The sequence below is a fragment of the Sylvia atricapilla genome, chromosome 6 (genome assembly GCF_009819655.1).
Source record: "Sylvia atricapilla isolate bSylAtr1 chromosome 6, bSylAtr1.pri, whole genome shotgun sequence".
Classification (NCBI taxonomy): domain Eukaryota; kingdom Metazoa; phylum Chordata; class Aves; order Passeriformes; family Sylviidae; genus Sylvia; species Sylvia atricapilla.
In genome coordinates this window covers 41,342,704-41,357,774 of record NC_089145.1, presented here as the reverse complement: position 1 = coordinate 41,357,774, position 15,071 = coordinate 41,342,704, and the positions used below count along the sequence as shown (strand labels likewise).

The 15,071-nt window shown below is 41.3% G+C and overlaps 1 protein-coding gene across 1 annotated transcript in view; it reads right to left on the bottom strand.

The window, feature by feature from the left end:
- Window positions 1-474: 474 nt before the first annotated feature.
- The window catches only part of BRF1 (BRF1 RNA polymerase III transcription initiation factor subunit), a 172,115-nt gene continuing 157,518 nt past the window's right edge, over window positions 475-15,071 (bottom strand). Inside the window, exons 16-18 of the mRNA XM_066321644.1 lie at window positions 7,925-7,976; window positions 4,768-4,936; window positions 475-2,600 (exon numbers count right to left, since the gene is read on the bottom strand). Coding sequence (XP_066177741.1) covers window positions 2,563-2,600; window positions 4,768-4,936; window positions 7,925-7,976 — 259 coding nt within the window. The 3' untranslated portion in view covers window positions 475-2,562. The remainder of the gene's footprint in view (window positions 2,601-4,767; window positions 4,937-7,924; window positions 7,977-15,071) is intronic.

The following is a 15,071-nucleotide window of genomic DNA, read 5'->3' as shown; positions in this document are numbered from 1 at the left end:
CAGCAGATTGCCTGATGGCCTTTCCTAATCAAATCATATGAGAGTATTCAAAAACTGCAACCCTCTACTTGGAGTGCACAAAACAATGTTCTCAGCAACACAATGTTATTTGGGTGGGCTCTCAGCTCTCACACACAACATCACTACCCTGGCAGCAAGTTTGGTATCCTTGGGGGGAATAAACCAGGGGACTGGAGGAAAGACCCTCAGCAATATTCATCTTAGAGGTTTCTTTAAGGGCCAACATCTTGCATTTGAGAAAAACACTCGACCTACATGAGTCATACACATGTTTATTTATGCATGTTTATTTCCTGCATAGAGAATACTGTGTACCTTGGAATAAAACCCAAGCCTTGAGAATATACTGAGAGTGTATTTGTATCAGTGCTATGGAAGATTAATTCAAACCCAAACAATCAAACTCAATGGTCTCAAAAGACTTGCAGAGCACACTTTGATAAAACAAACCACTTTTTAAAAAACTGTCTGCTTATGGCATACTTTTACGGTGTAGATAAAAGAGAGGTAGAAAGGTTTATCTCCTCAGTATCAGTTTCTGTGCAGTATTTTAAAAGTATCAGAAAAAAAATTCTATAGCTTTTTGGTGAAACTGCCAGCTTTTCTCTTTAAGAATTATAAGGAATCTCTGCTTTCCACTTAAGTGCTGCAAACTAAGCAACTGGAATGTGGTTCAGAAGAGCTGTTCTTTCCAGTAGCCTTACCACACCAATTTTGTTACCAAGTTCTGCTTCTAAGAAGTTATTACAGAAATACTCCTAAGGTTCAAAAATGCCTCACAGATACAAGCCACCAACCAAATTTACCAGCCAAATAGTTTCAAGTCCGCTCCTAAAAACACACTCACTCTTGCTCGACTTGCATGATCCATCGTACGCAAGCTACCAAGAGGGACAGAGAAGAATGAAGTATGGAAGGCAGTGTGGCCCTTCCCCTCTTTGGTGATGACCTCAGATGTGAGCACCATCCTCACCCTGTCTGGCAGAGCAGCCTGAAGCAGCTTCTCTTCCTGCCACGATCCATTCTCTGTAGCAGGAGGATGGATGGTGCTTTAGTAACGACTGCTCCTCAAAAAAGGTAGGAAGGAAGACCTGGCCAGGAGACACAGCTGAACAGAAACCATGCTGCTAAGATAAATATCCATCTTTCTCTGGTGTTAAGACAAGCCTGCAGCACTACAGTTTTCATGATTGTCACCAGATAAGGAAGAGAGATGGAAATATCAGCTGCAGACATTAAGAGTGTGATCCAGAGTGCAGTGCATTTCCCACAGAGCCAAGAGCCTTGGGCCCAGCAGTGCCAGGGGAAAGCAGGTCAGAGGCACCAGGGTGGGATCTGCCCACAGGGGCTCCACTCCTGACCCCTGCTCTCATGGCGCTGCCAGAAATTAGCTATCTGTAAGAGAGGACCTGCCTGCTGACATTTCGGGGCACACAGGGCTCGAGCTCCAGCTTTATTCACATAGCAACGACTGTTCAAGGGTGGGATTTCAGCCATGAAAGTCAGACTGCTGCACAGTGACCTTTAATTTACCCAGTGAATGTTAAGCAAATTACATTAAATTAAATTCAGTCAAAGCAGATGCTAGCTTATTTATTGAAAAGCTCAGCTTTCTCTTTCTTTCAACTGGTTATAGAGACCAGCAGCTCTTGGGAGCAGAGCTTCACTCTAACTTAGTCAGGCAAGAGCAGCTCCACAGAGACAGCCGAGTGACTCTCCTGCAGCAACACGAGCCTAAAAGAAGACCTGGCTGTCCCTAAGGATGCCCAGCAACAGCTCAAGAGCACAGCATCTTTGCCTCCTTGCTCCCTATACTTCCTACCTGATCCAGGTCTTCTCCCTCCTTCCATAAAAACTGCACCAGACTCAGAGGAAGACAATTCTTCACTGCCAACATTGCCTTCTACTGTCAGATTTCTTAAGAAATCTATGAATTGATTAATATAAAGAAGCATTTACTCTGTTTCAGAAAACTAGTACTGCTCTGCAAATATATAACTTGTCATTACCTTTTGATAGGGTTGAGTAAGGGAGCTCGTATACAGTAACATGGTCGCATTCACAATCCAGGTTGGAAACATTTCTTTCTGTCAGCTGTAGCATGATGAGACACCTAATGTTCCTGTACTCAAATAATCAACAGGGCCTGTCCTTCAATCTGCTCCCTTTCAGCAGTATGCCTAAAAGCAGTCACATAAATAAGAGATGTGCAGCTTTCAGCCACACAGGCTTCATGCACATTCTGTTTTGTCTCTTTTCTTTTGTTCTCTGGAAACATTACTCTCATTAATTTAATTCTCCAACTATGATCCACCAAAATAAAAATAAATTCAAGTAGGAATCCAAACTGGTTATTGCTGGGTTATGGGTCAATGTAAACTGACCAGACCCAATGCCAACCTTGAATTCACTTTACAAAAGTAAGGATTGTTTGATTGCATTTGCTGACCATAGACAGCTTCTTTCACTATTCATACAGTTTGAAGACCGAAGATTTGCTGAGAACAAGACACAGTCCATGTCCCCTGGAAGTAAATGGAGCTAATAGCCATCATCTTCATCCATATCACAGCCATAATCTGAAACACACAAAGACAAGGGCATATAAAAATGCAAATATTTCGGGTAGATGGAAGACACAATATAAGTATTGCTTCTTTAAGGTTGTTTTCTTGCTATGTGACTACATGGTAAGTTTTGCCTTAGGCATGCATTTTAAAAATCATCTATTTTCTTAGGCCTAAATAAGTTCATACATGTACTTTCCTCAATGAAATAAAATTATTTTTAAGCATGTGTGTGTAAATATCTCTTCTCACTTGTCACTAGATCCTCATTTAGGATAGTTGGCACATGTATATATGAAACACTTGGTTTAATTTAGAGACTAGGTGATCAAGCCTGATTGTCACAAGTGACTTGGCACGCAGTGGCTGATAAGCAGCAGCATTACATTTACAAGTAGGCACGTTTTTTACTAGACATAGGCACCAAGGAAAAAGCTGGTTTGTTTATATTATTCATGGATTTATGAGCTGAAATTGCAAGGGTTCAGAGATAGCTCAGAGTTCCCATCAACATCAAAAGAGTCATGGAATGAATCCTGACCAATGCATCTGACTCAGATCTCCCTTATCTTCTTACTTCTAAACTTCACATTTTTGCCCAGATTTTTTAATCCAGTTTTGTTTTCTTAAACAATGCTGAGTGCAAAGACTGTATGCTGTATGTTAGAAGGCAAGTCTATATATTTCTAATGCACCAATTTCTCTTCTATGTGCTTCTGAATGCACTGACACAGATATTTTCTGTTCTATAGATGAACCTATGGATAATTATTACATATGACCACTGAGGAAAGTTAAACTTTATATTCCAAATCCAATACAGGGCAACATCTCACCCAAAGAGACAAGCAAATGCTCTGAAGCAGAATTAAGTGTAATCTATAATGATTTGTGTAGAATGGGTGAAGTTCACCATCTGTAATTCCTGTAGTTATTCCAGGCAAACAGGCTTAAAATCCATGGAGAAAGCAGCTAGGAAAGAGTTATTTGTTGTGCTGAACAGCCCTGCACACCTGCATTCGAATTCTGGGAATACTCCTTTTCTTCTTTTTATTTTTATTTTTTAACTTTAATTTTTCAGCTGTTGTCCAGACCAGACAGGCAGTAGTGGAATGTTCTCAGAATGGTTCAAAATTAGTAACATTCACAAAGAAAAAAACCTCAACGACCTTTATTCTATTTTTGTGGGGGGTTTATTAATAAACATAGACCCACCCTCCCCCACATGAGTGCCTTTTCTTGGGAACGTTATTCTAATAATAAATGCAGGCAACAAACTGTTTTTCCTACGGTTCAGCAATTATTTTCCAGCAGAGAAATCAATTTAAAAGCAACAGGCACTTTTGTGAAATGTATACATATTGTCCACGAAAGCTAAATGAATAGTGATGGAATATTTTTGCAGAAAAATAACACTTCAGTAGGAAACTTATTCCCATCTTGAGTCTTCTCAACCCATAATTAGCAGCTCTCATTTTATAAATAATTTTGTGTATTTTCAGAGCTTAACTTCTAAAGGGAAGTTTTTAATAAAGGATAAATGTTGACGTGTCCAGCTAGAAAAAAGCACAGCATAGAGGAGACTGCCTTTTCCTGCCAGCAGAGAAATCTAATTAAACCAGTGGCTTTGCTGGGTAACCCAAAGAAATTAGCACACATCTGTGTACCATACAAGCACCACAAATGTCATTCCTGCACTTGGGGAACAACTGCTTCCTCCTAACACCTTCCCCAGAAACAGACTGTGATGATTTGTTCTGTTTTGAGCTGGACAGACACGTCTCCAGGGCTCAGGGACAACCTGGACATCACTGCAGCCTCCACTGAGGAGGCACGAGGAGCAGGGAGGAGAGGCTCAGGGGGCCCCAGGCACTGCTAATGGAGGGGTTACTGACCCCCTGACTCCTCAGATCCACTTTAATCAACCCAATTCTGGAAAACAGAATTCAGTTTGTTCTGGAGAAAACCTCTTAGCCTAAAGCTCGAGATGCAAAGTTTTCTCAGGAGTCGTCTCTAAGGGCAAGCTTCAGACAAGGGTGACTCCAGGCTTCCAACAGGAATGGGCAATGCTGAAAAGGCAGCAGGAGCTCTGGGACAGACACAAGCAGGGGAGCCCTCTGTGTCCCCACCCCTGCAAGAACAAAGCCTACAGCACCAGGAGATGGTAACCCCAGCTCACCATTCCCTCCCATTAACTGTAAGGCGCTCATGCAGTGATCTTCATCTTCTTCTACCTCTTCCTCTTCCACCTCTTCATCAGGGTTGTAAGCTACTGGGCCACTCTCCACAAGCACAGCTGCTGGTTTTTCTACATCAGAGGCTTCAGGCTGTGCATTTGGAAAGGTAACCTGCATAAAAGAAAAGAGAACGGTAGAGCAGCCCTTCCTTTGGTCCAATATTTGCACAAAACTTTAGCAGCTTCCAAATAATAGGGACAGGAGAGATGGAAGCTTGTGTCCAGAGCTACAGGTTCAGCTGTTCTAATGAAAGTCTGAATCAAAGTCAGACAAAGCCACCAAGTTTTCACTTAGTCCAGAACCAGGCAACTGAAATATCCAGCAATGGTAACAGTAGAACCAGGATTCTCTGGCAAGCACAAGGGGAGGAGAAATCTGGGAGTGAAGGCTCCTCAGCAGAGCTCTGTGGGAAAACTTAAAAACCTCTCCCACAGTGTGCTCAACTCACATCAGGCCTATTACAAAATAGCAACGTTATTGACAATTTAATGATAGCAAAAATGTACCCTTCAAATCAGAAAAAGCCCAACATGTATTAGTTTTGACAGCTCTGGCTGGATTTATTTGGTGGCCCAACGAGCTGTGGAACAAATAGCACTCTGTAGACAGCATTTAATGTGATGGCAGAGCACTCAGTTGATAATACACACTGGCACCTTTAACATCACTTATGGAATTCATCAGAATAATGATCTCCAAACACTAACTTGGAAATCAATCATCAACTGGACCCGTTCTCTATGTGTTCCTCCCCAGCTGCTCCAAGGTTAGGCAGGACACAGAATGGAGGGAGAGAAAGGGCAACATCACAAGGGAACAGAAGTGAATTTGGAGTAGGTAATATTGCCTTTGGTTCACTAAGAAGAGATCTGAGAACAGGGCAGGAAGCAGCAACACAGTCTTTGGCAGCACAGCCCAGGCTCTGGTCTTTCTGATCTTCTCAATTTCATGGTGTGCTCAGTCTGGAGCTCCATCTCCTTCTCTCATCCAGAGAAGCAGCATCACAGAAGCTTTACCTCCATCAGCTCTGTAATAGGGTACTTTCCACACCCATTCTGTACTTGGACTGTTTGGGGGTTTGTACACTAGAGCCCATGGCACACAAAACTAGCCAAAATTCAAGAACCTTGAAGATTAACCATGAATGCTGTTGTCATGTGAAGAATTCTGAGAAGGGAGTATTGACAGTAGCTGTCACCAGTCAGCTGTTACTTGCACTGAGTCACCTTCCCTAGTAAGAGACATTGAAAAGACTGGAAGGATAGTGGTGAAGTGCTTCTAAAAATGAATGGTCCAAAGGAGACCAAAAAACCCCAAGTCCTCTGGTTCATACCATGAGAATAGTGCTACAGTGCTCCAAGTTTCAAATTACAGTACACAATTATATACTGCCGCATGTTCTCCAATTCCATTGGCAAGCTCTGGTAAAATGCTGTAGTTAAATTTTTATTTATTTATAAATGTATTTACTTGGGGATGCAGTAGCTCCCAGAATCCCTGTAACTCCAGGCACTTCAGAGATACACTCTAAGAGAAAATCCCTGTACCAGAAAGTTGATAGTCTAATTATTCAAACATCAAAGCTATTCCTGAACTTGTCATATACCATGACAGTCAACCTAAAGAATCTGCCCGAGTTTTTCAAAGTCACCTCAGGGTTTGCTCCAATAGCTCATTAATAGGGCAAAAGACACCCATTAATTTTAATAGAAAATCAAGTATTTAGATATTCGGATCAGTCAAAGACAGGTTTTCATGATTTTTTAATGCTCAAATTAATCATATTATTTAGAGAAACTTCCCTCCAGTTTGTATTTCCTACCACTGTTTTTGCCTCTAGAGTGATCAAATTGAGTCCATCTTGGTATAAGCAGAAATAGACACACAACAGTTCGAGACAAACCAGCATCATAATATACATCAATTTATATATTTATAAGTATCCATCTGCTCTGAAAAAGTGGGTGAATATAAAAGAGCTACAATTGAGTCATTATTTTTTAAAATTCCACCATGCTAATTAAAATGTGACCTTCTTCTAATTATCATGTCCACTTCCAGACTGCTGTACTTCTAAAAATGTGCAGAGTTTTCTAATGAGCATAGAATAAGAAGTGAAAATGTATTTCCCTAGGCAGGATATCAAACTGTTTCTGAAAATCAATGACTTTTAGTAATTTTAAAAATAAGGCAGTCAAACAACACCTTTAAATAGAACTTCCTGAATGTCCTGGACTGGAGTTTGGCACTTAGCTTTATGTATGGATGGGCAATCGTCGAAAGTGTTAAACTACCCAAGGGAACTGGTTCACTTTCAGAAGGGTGTCAGTGTCACACATTCATGGGCAAGAGGGACAAGTACTTTTGGTATACAGAATTTTTAGATATGCAGTAGACAATTTATTGTATACAAAATGCCTGTAAATACTCTGTACATTGTGAAAATAATAGTGAAAGAAAGCAGCTATCATTGTTACCCAATTTCACTATCTGATAACAATGATGATCCCTTTGGGAGGTGCACAAAGCCACCCAAGGAGGGCTTCTGCCAGTGGCTAGTTATCAGCACTAACTTTTCTGTGGCACTATTACATTTTCAAACTAAACAAACAAAACAAAGAGTAAGCCAGGCTGTATAGGGTAAGCTCTTTCCACACTGGTCTCTGACAGAAGGCCAGCTCATCCCTGGGGTCAGCTCTGGCTGCACAAAAGTGGAGTTTGCAAAGTCCTTCTTTTCTGTGACGTCAGTCCAAGTGCTCAGAAACAGGCACGAGCTCTGCCCCCTCCTACCCCTCCTGACCATTTATTTGACACGGACCTTTTCAGATCCTTGAAGGGACTTCTCTCTTTTTTGCTGTCCAATGAAGCATCATGAGGCCATGCTAATGTTCCTTAATGGGTAAGTAAGGGCAAGTCTGGGTTAGAAAATAGCCAATCTCAGCTCTGTAGTGCTCACAGTAATCAACTCCTGGCCTGATCAGACAGACAAGACTAATTTCTTTTACCCTTATCTACCACATGACCAGAGCCAGGCTGAAAACAACTTGTGGGAATTTCCAAACTCAACTTGTTGCACCAGAAGTGCTGGACTTTTCATACCTCTTCAGTGGCAGCCTTCTTAGCAAACTGGGTTGAAATCAAGGGTCTTAATCTGCAAAGAAAGAAAGAAAAAATGCTGAACATCAGAAAAGTTGCACAAGAGTCTGACACAGAGTATTCACCCTCCAAACAGTGAAAGCACTTTGTCAGTGTTATGTTGTGCAATTACTTTTTTAATGATTTAAGATAAAGAGCAGAGAGCCACAAACGCCACGATAATTAACACACACATTCCCTTGGAAGCATCTGTCCCAGATCAAGGTAATAATAAAAGATGCCAGCAAAGTAGCAAAACCTCATCTCAAACTGCAGCCCCAGCTTCTCCCCAAGGTCTTTGAAATAGCTACATTTGTCACATTTTACAAAAAATCAAAAGAAAACTAATTTTTGGAATAATGCAGATATGGCAAGACTGGGTCACACTCTGATTACCTAGTACTGGTCTGCAACTGCTTCCCTGTATCTGATGATACACAGAGGATGCCAGTAAGATTATGCATGCAGGATACCATAATCATCACAGACAAGATTTTAACCTCCAGCTACAGAAATCATAAAAAAACCCAATCAACCAACCAACCAACCAACCAAAACAAAACAAAAAACAAGCACCAAATAATACCCCAAACAAACAAACAAACCCAAAAACAACAACAAAAAAGAGGTACCCTGAATACCTTGAATGAGAAATGACAGAAATTGAATGTAAACATTTCTTAAAACTCTGCATCAGATGTGAAAGAGACCTGCATATCTGGGGAGAAGAGCTGGATCAGTATAACTTTACAGCTAAGTGTTAAATATTATTACTTCTGAAAAACATTTCATAGTCTGTTGTTTCCTTACTGCCAAGAAAGCTGCTCTCAATCCATCATTTAGTGTTACTTTCTGGTCTCTCCTGCTCATCTAGATGTTTCTCTCTAGTCACAAAGAGGATGACTTGCTTTCCACAGAAACCCTGCTCAGACAGCTCCTCAAGCACGTCTTTTAACGAAGTCTAGGCAAACAACTTTAATGAATACCAATTTATGCCTCCAGAGATACAGTCTTTTATGATAAGCAGTATTTTACTCTCATTTTTCTCTTAGTCATTCCTCCTTGTTAGCACACAGAAACTGGTTGTTTTCCTACTTATTTATTTATTTATTTCAAATAATCAGCAGGAGGAAACAAAACCCCAGAGAATGAGCGGGGGAGACTCAGATCATTATCTCTGATGGTGGAGACAATATTAAAATACAAGATATGGCTAAGCTTCAAAAAGGTTCAAAAACTGGTCATCTCTGAAATGCTTTGCAGGACCCAAAATGCATTTCAGCAACTCAAGTAATTGAAGGTGCCTCCTCCCAGCAGATCAAAACAAAAAGAAGCTAAGGGAATGTTTCAGGAGCTGCACCACTGAAGAATCCAGAACACATTATTCTGCTACAGATACTTCTTGTCATATTATATAAAAGAAAGAGATTCTCTTGACCTAAATAAATATCTATTACTTAACAAATCCTGGTCGACTTCTGGGGTCAGAGAGAATACATTTGAAGGCTTAGGCACACTCCTCCCTATGTGCTCATGCCTTTTTTTCTGTGGAACCTGGTCAGGTTCCACAGAGCCCTGTCCAACCTGACCCCGAATGTTTCCAGGGATAGGGAATATACTGCCTCTCTGGGCCTGTGCCAGTGCCTCACCACCCTTATAACAAGAAAAATTTTCCTTAATTCCTGAGATTTGAGAGTATCTACCTACTTTCAATCACTGTTTTCCAAAAAATCACCCTGCTTAAATGCTTATAAACATATGATGCAGAAAAGCCAAAAGGCTGCATAGCTGAAGGATTCTAATTACCAAACAGGTTGTGTTTCATTGATACGACTGAAAAACACCCAACACTAGTAAAAAAAGAAGGGCTTTTATTTTAAACCTGTAGTCATGATTATTGCAATTAACATTGTACCAAAGATAGCACCTTTTCCCTCCTGTTACCCAAAGACATCAGACCTCCCTGGAGCACCCTGAAAATATTTCCTCCCCCCAATTAAAATCAAGCTCTTGAGTAAGACTCACAAGGTAATCAGAAACTGCTGACATTTCTTTTAGAGCAAATTATACATGTGCTCACACAGTGAAGAAAACAATCACAGCTACAGGAAGCAGAGAGTAAACATTCCAGTTTCATTTTAATTAAAACGGTCCCCTAACGAAAATAAAAATATTCACGTTTATGAAAAGCCTATTTGCAAAAACTTTAGTGCTACATCCAAGAGCCCTTCTATACCATTTCTCAGCAGCAAGAGACTCTTCACACCCAAACTGAAATTAAAGCTGTATTTCTGTTCCACGAGACCGCTCACAACATGCACGTCTTCGCCTCCTTACTACAAACACAGCACTGCAATCTGATTTGGGCAATACAGTTTCTCTCTCAGCATAGTATAAAATGCATCCAGAAGCCCTGGGGTGGATCTTGGTCCTGCCATGGATGGCCAGCACCTGCTGCAGGCCAGATCCAAGGGGGTCACTCATCACCTGGGTGGAACAGCCTGGCCCACTGCCCCTCCATACTATCTGCTTCCTAAAGCACTAGCCACGACACTGGAAAAAGATAGAACCATCACAAAGAGAGACAAAAACTTACTTCTCTGCTGTAATAATGGCTTTGATTCAAACTACAGCTATAAAAGTTATAAATATATAACCCCCTTAGCTCTCCTTATGCCTATGGAGAACCCTACTATTGCTGTACAAAAACGTGTAAGAAGGTTTTATAGTTGGGGTGTTGTTTTGTTTCTTAAATTCCCCAATGTCCTGACCTCCTTAAACCAGAGCAGCTGCTGCCACACCAGCCATATGGAGCAATAAATTACTGGCTGCCATGGCTACAGATACGGACTCCTTCTGCTGTCTGGCTGCACCTCAGAGGGTGGAAAGAAGTGTCTTCATGGAAAAGCAGGACTGCTTTTGAGGCTGGAACAAGTCTGAGTATTAATGATCAACAAGCACCTTGAAAAAATAAGTAATGGAAGTATCTTCTCCAACTTTCACTGGGCATGACTCAACCTCACCTATAAAAGGCTACCAAGGGACACATATGCACATAATACACTACAGAAGAAAGATGCTGTCCATCAAAGTCCAGACTGAATTAGAGGTTCGTAATCTCCATAAATAATAAGCTACATTAAGGTACAATTTCATATATACTGAAGTGACAACAGAAACCACTTAAAATGTAAAATTGTGACTGGGAGATAATGGGGCTCCTGGTCTTCTAAAGTGCATCAGTTGTCAATCACTATGATGACTCCTAGTTTGGAGCATTTTCCTTATGAACTTTGCAAATTAACACAGTACCTTGTGGGAGGGAATAACAGAACAAGCAACTTTCTGAACAGCAATGTGATCCGTAAAGGGGGATAAAAAAGATTTCACACAGCCTCAAGTGTGTTACATCCACACTTCAAACTACTTCAAAAATTATGCAGATCTACTAATGCTCATGTCAGCCAACACACATAACACTGGAAGCAGACTATCTTGACATGTTTCCGACAAAAACTAATGGCATGGTACAAGGCATCAGAGGCTGCTCCCTGCCGAATCTGCTCCGCTCTCAGCTGAGATGTGCACGATAACATCTGGGTTTGTCCTCCAGCTTAACAGTTTAAAAAAAGATTCAATATAATAGCTCCTGACAGGGCTGGAGATCACACAGACTGAACTTTCAAAGTGTTTTTCTCGGAAAAACAAGCTGGCTGTGACAAACAACAGTTTTTATTTTGCTTATTATTTAATAACAAAAGATTACATAGCACAGTACATAAAAGAGAAAGAGTACTGAAAGGTAATAAACCCACCTCACCTGCATCAGGCTGTTCATCCACCAAAAAGTTTGACAATATCATAACAATCTCCTCAGTGCAATCCTGCAAGTAATTTGGAAACTCACTCAAAGCTCTGTTTCTTACTGAATTTTAATTTAATCCACCCATGTAGGGAACATCTTATTGCTGCTACCACCCATACTAATTTTGTACATGGATGGTCCCAGAATACACAATGGGAAGCAGATATTGAACAGAGCCCACAGCCACAAGCCTGCAGTGTAATTATGCAGGTCATCCAAGACAACTGCCCATGAAACCTCTATATCCATGCACAGGCCTTTCATGTGCAGGGACAGAAAAAAACTATTGAGAAATGACTCAACAAGAGACACGTCAGGTTCTTCACGCTGGCCAAGATCCTCCTCTCACCTGAGGCCAGATGGTTTTGCCTCAGGAGATCAGTTTACTTGACATCTGTGTGAGAAGGAAATTAATATAAATGTTTATACAGGCTAAGAGTGCCCTTTAATTAGGTACCATCAATGTTATCCTTACCGGAAAGCTGGGAATTGCCTCTCTGCAAGGATTTAACGCTCTTCTTGGAAACACAACAGCAGAAGATACTGACCCACTGTCCTGCCACTGGGTCAGGACAAAGGGGTGACCCTCCAGACTTGGATGACTGCTGTTTTCCAGAGGGTAAAACAAAGGCTGCAATGACAACCATAACCCTGTAGCACTTCAGGGTTTTCACATCCAGCTGTGGTTCCCACCATCTTCCACATCTGCTTCCGCCTGACAGCCAGATGCTCACAGGAGCCATTCCCACCACCGAACAGGAAGTGGAGGCCCACAGCCAAGGCCATGGCTGGCAATGACACCCATGAACAGCAGCATGATGCCTTGAAGACAGGGGCTGGGGGCCAAGGTGCACTGCAACACCTCAGAAGCCCAGATACAACCACAGACACCATCATGCTCTGCAGAATGACAAAGCACCTGTGATGCTCACACCTTGAAACTGTGTGTGCCTGAATGTGAGGTAGGCAGGTGGTTTTGGCTTTCTCAAGACCAGGCTCTTTACCCTATCCAGCTCACCATCACGGTGAAAGCCTCAAGGAATTTCCCTGAATTGCTACCCCAAGTGCCAGCGCTGCAGAGACCCCAACTAATGGCAGCAAGACTCCAACTAAGAGCATGTCCAAGCTGCAATGAGCTCAGCTCCCACATAGCAAGGTCCTTTGGAGATGGCTCAGTGCTGCCAGCTGTACAGATGTGACTGATGGAGCAGCAGGCAGGGTCTGAACCCTCCCGGATACCAACAGACAGCTAAGCCAGTGCTTTTGTCCTGTTTCCCAGCAAGCAACACTACAGAAAGAGCCACTTCAAGCAGGAAAAAAGCAAACTGAAGTTGACAACAAAACCTAAAGTGAAATGAGGAATTGTTCCCACTTCTGATTCCCACTCAGTCCTCTTTCATGCTGGATCAGAGGAGCTTGGCTTTCATCAGTGCAGCAACAGACAACACGGCACTGAGAACATCTTCAGTGCTAATGAGAGCAGCCTCTCCTAAACACCTGCAAGTGAGCACTGAAGGACCAAAACTCGCAGGAGGAAACTAGAAAAAAGTAAGAATCTCTATCATTCACTAAGGAATAGATCTACCACTGAGGAACTAAGCACCTACATCACTCACCAAAAGGCTTTTGAAAAGCAGAAACTTTGCTAGTGAGTCAAATACCTACTTCAGGCTTTTCAGAGAGGGGCAGGGGCTATGACATCTCTCTTCAGCAACCCAGCTCAGAGTGGGCAGTATTTTTCTGCATAGCTGCAGCACTTTTTTCTCAATTAGATGCTGGAAAATAGCAACTTGCGTTTCTTCCCACTGACTAAACCAACAGATTTTCAACAGCAAAAATGAAAAGAATGACATATAAGGCCATCTCATTGGGACCAAATGAAATTATGCTCCTGCAGCAGATCCCAAACAATATCTGCACATATCTGCTTCTAAAGGAAATTGCTGCAGACCATGGGAAATTACAATTGCTTCAGGACAAGACAGGCTGACTGATCTAATATTTCTGGTTGACACACCTTCTTCCTGGGTTTGTCAATAAAGATACTGATGAGCTCATCTCTCCACAGGTCAGGAAAGTATTAGCTGAAAAGATGCTATTCCTTTCACCATGGAAATTTTTCCAGATGAAATGATGGCAGCAAAGCAAATCTGCACCTTGCTGAGAAAAGCTACTTAAAATAAGGAAGCTATGAAGCATTTTAATGAAGGTAAATGAGTAATCATAATGGTCTCAGTTAAGCAAGTCTAATGGCAGTGTCACTTTTAAGACATGGGTGTGAGACAACTCATGTGGTGACAATCCACACGTCTTAACTATCGTGTAGCGCCATCTCTCAAATAGTAACAGTGCAGAATGCAACTGAACCATTGCAGAAAGAACCATTATTAGCAGATAAGGCAAATAAAAATAATTTTAAAATTACGCTTGAAACTATAGTAACAAGAAGTGAAATTTTAGAAGTTAAATGAACACATTATCATCTCAACAGAGGGATTGTGCTATTGAAAAATTCTCAGCGGTAGCATTGCTGTCTGTTTCTGGTGCAAATATATTTTTCTATACTCAAACAAGGAGGATTACAGATGTTTGCTTTTGGACAAGTGTTTTGATCAATCTTAACCTCATGAAAGCTTCAAATGAGGCAAAAGATAAAAAGAAAACACCTTAGTAACCTGCAGTCTCTTGGAACAATTCACTGAGGGTGTTATGCCCAAAGGTGATGCCAGATCGATCGCTGGATCTTCCCTGTTGACATTACAAGGACAAAAATCATGCCAGACAAAAGAGTAACTCACTTCTTCCACACCTCCAGCAGCCTATACCACCAGGCAAATTCAGTTTCTCTCATCCAATTACGCAGGCAAAAATAGTATTTCAGAATTCAGGCAACTATAGATTCATACAAGTAATCTATCAAGGAATAAAGATGGATGACTGTTTTTTTTTTCTTGTGTCTGGTCTAGTATACATTAAAGAGCAATTTCACTGGCAGCCATCTGGAAATCAATGTATTCCAAGCTTTATTTTATGATTACCAACATTCCCCTTCGTAACTCATTTCTAATTATAAGCAATAAATCATTCCTTCTTGCTTGTAATTTATAACAGCCAATTATGGCAAACCTCTTATTTAAATAGCAAATCTCACTGTAAAACATCACACATTTTGAGGTATGCACAGAACATCTAATCAGGCAGCTGAATGGTAGAACCATGATTTAATGTGGGTTTTGCAGCCACCAA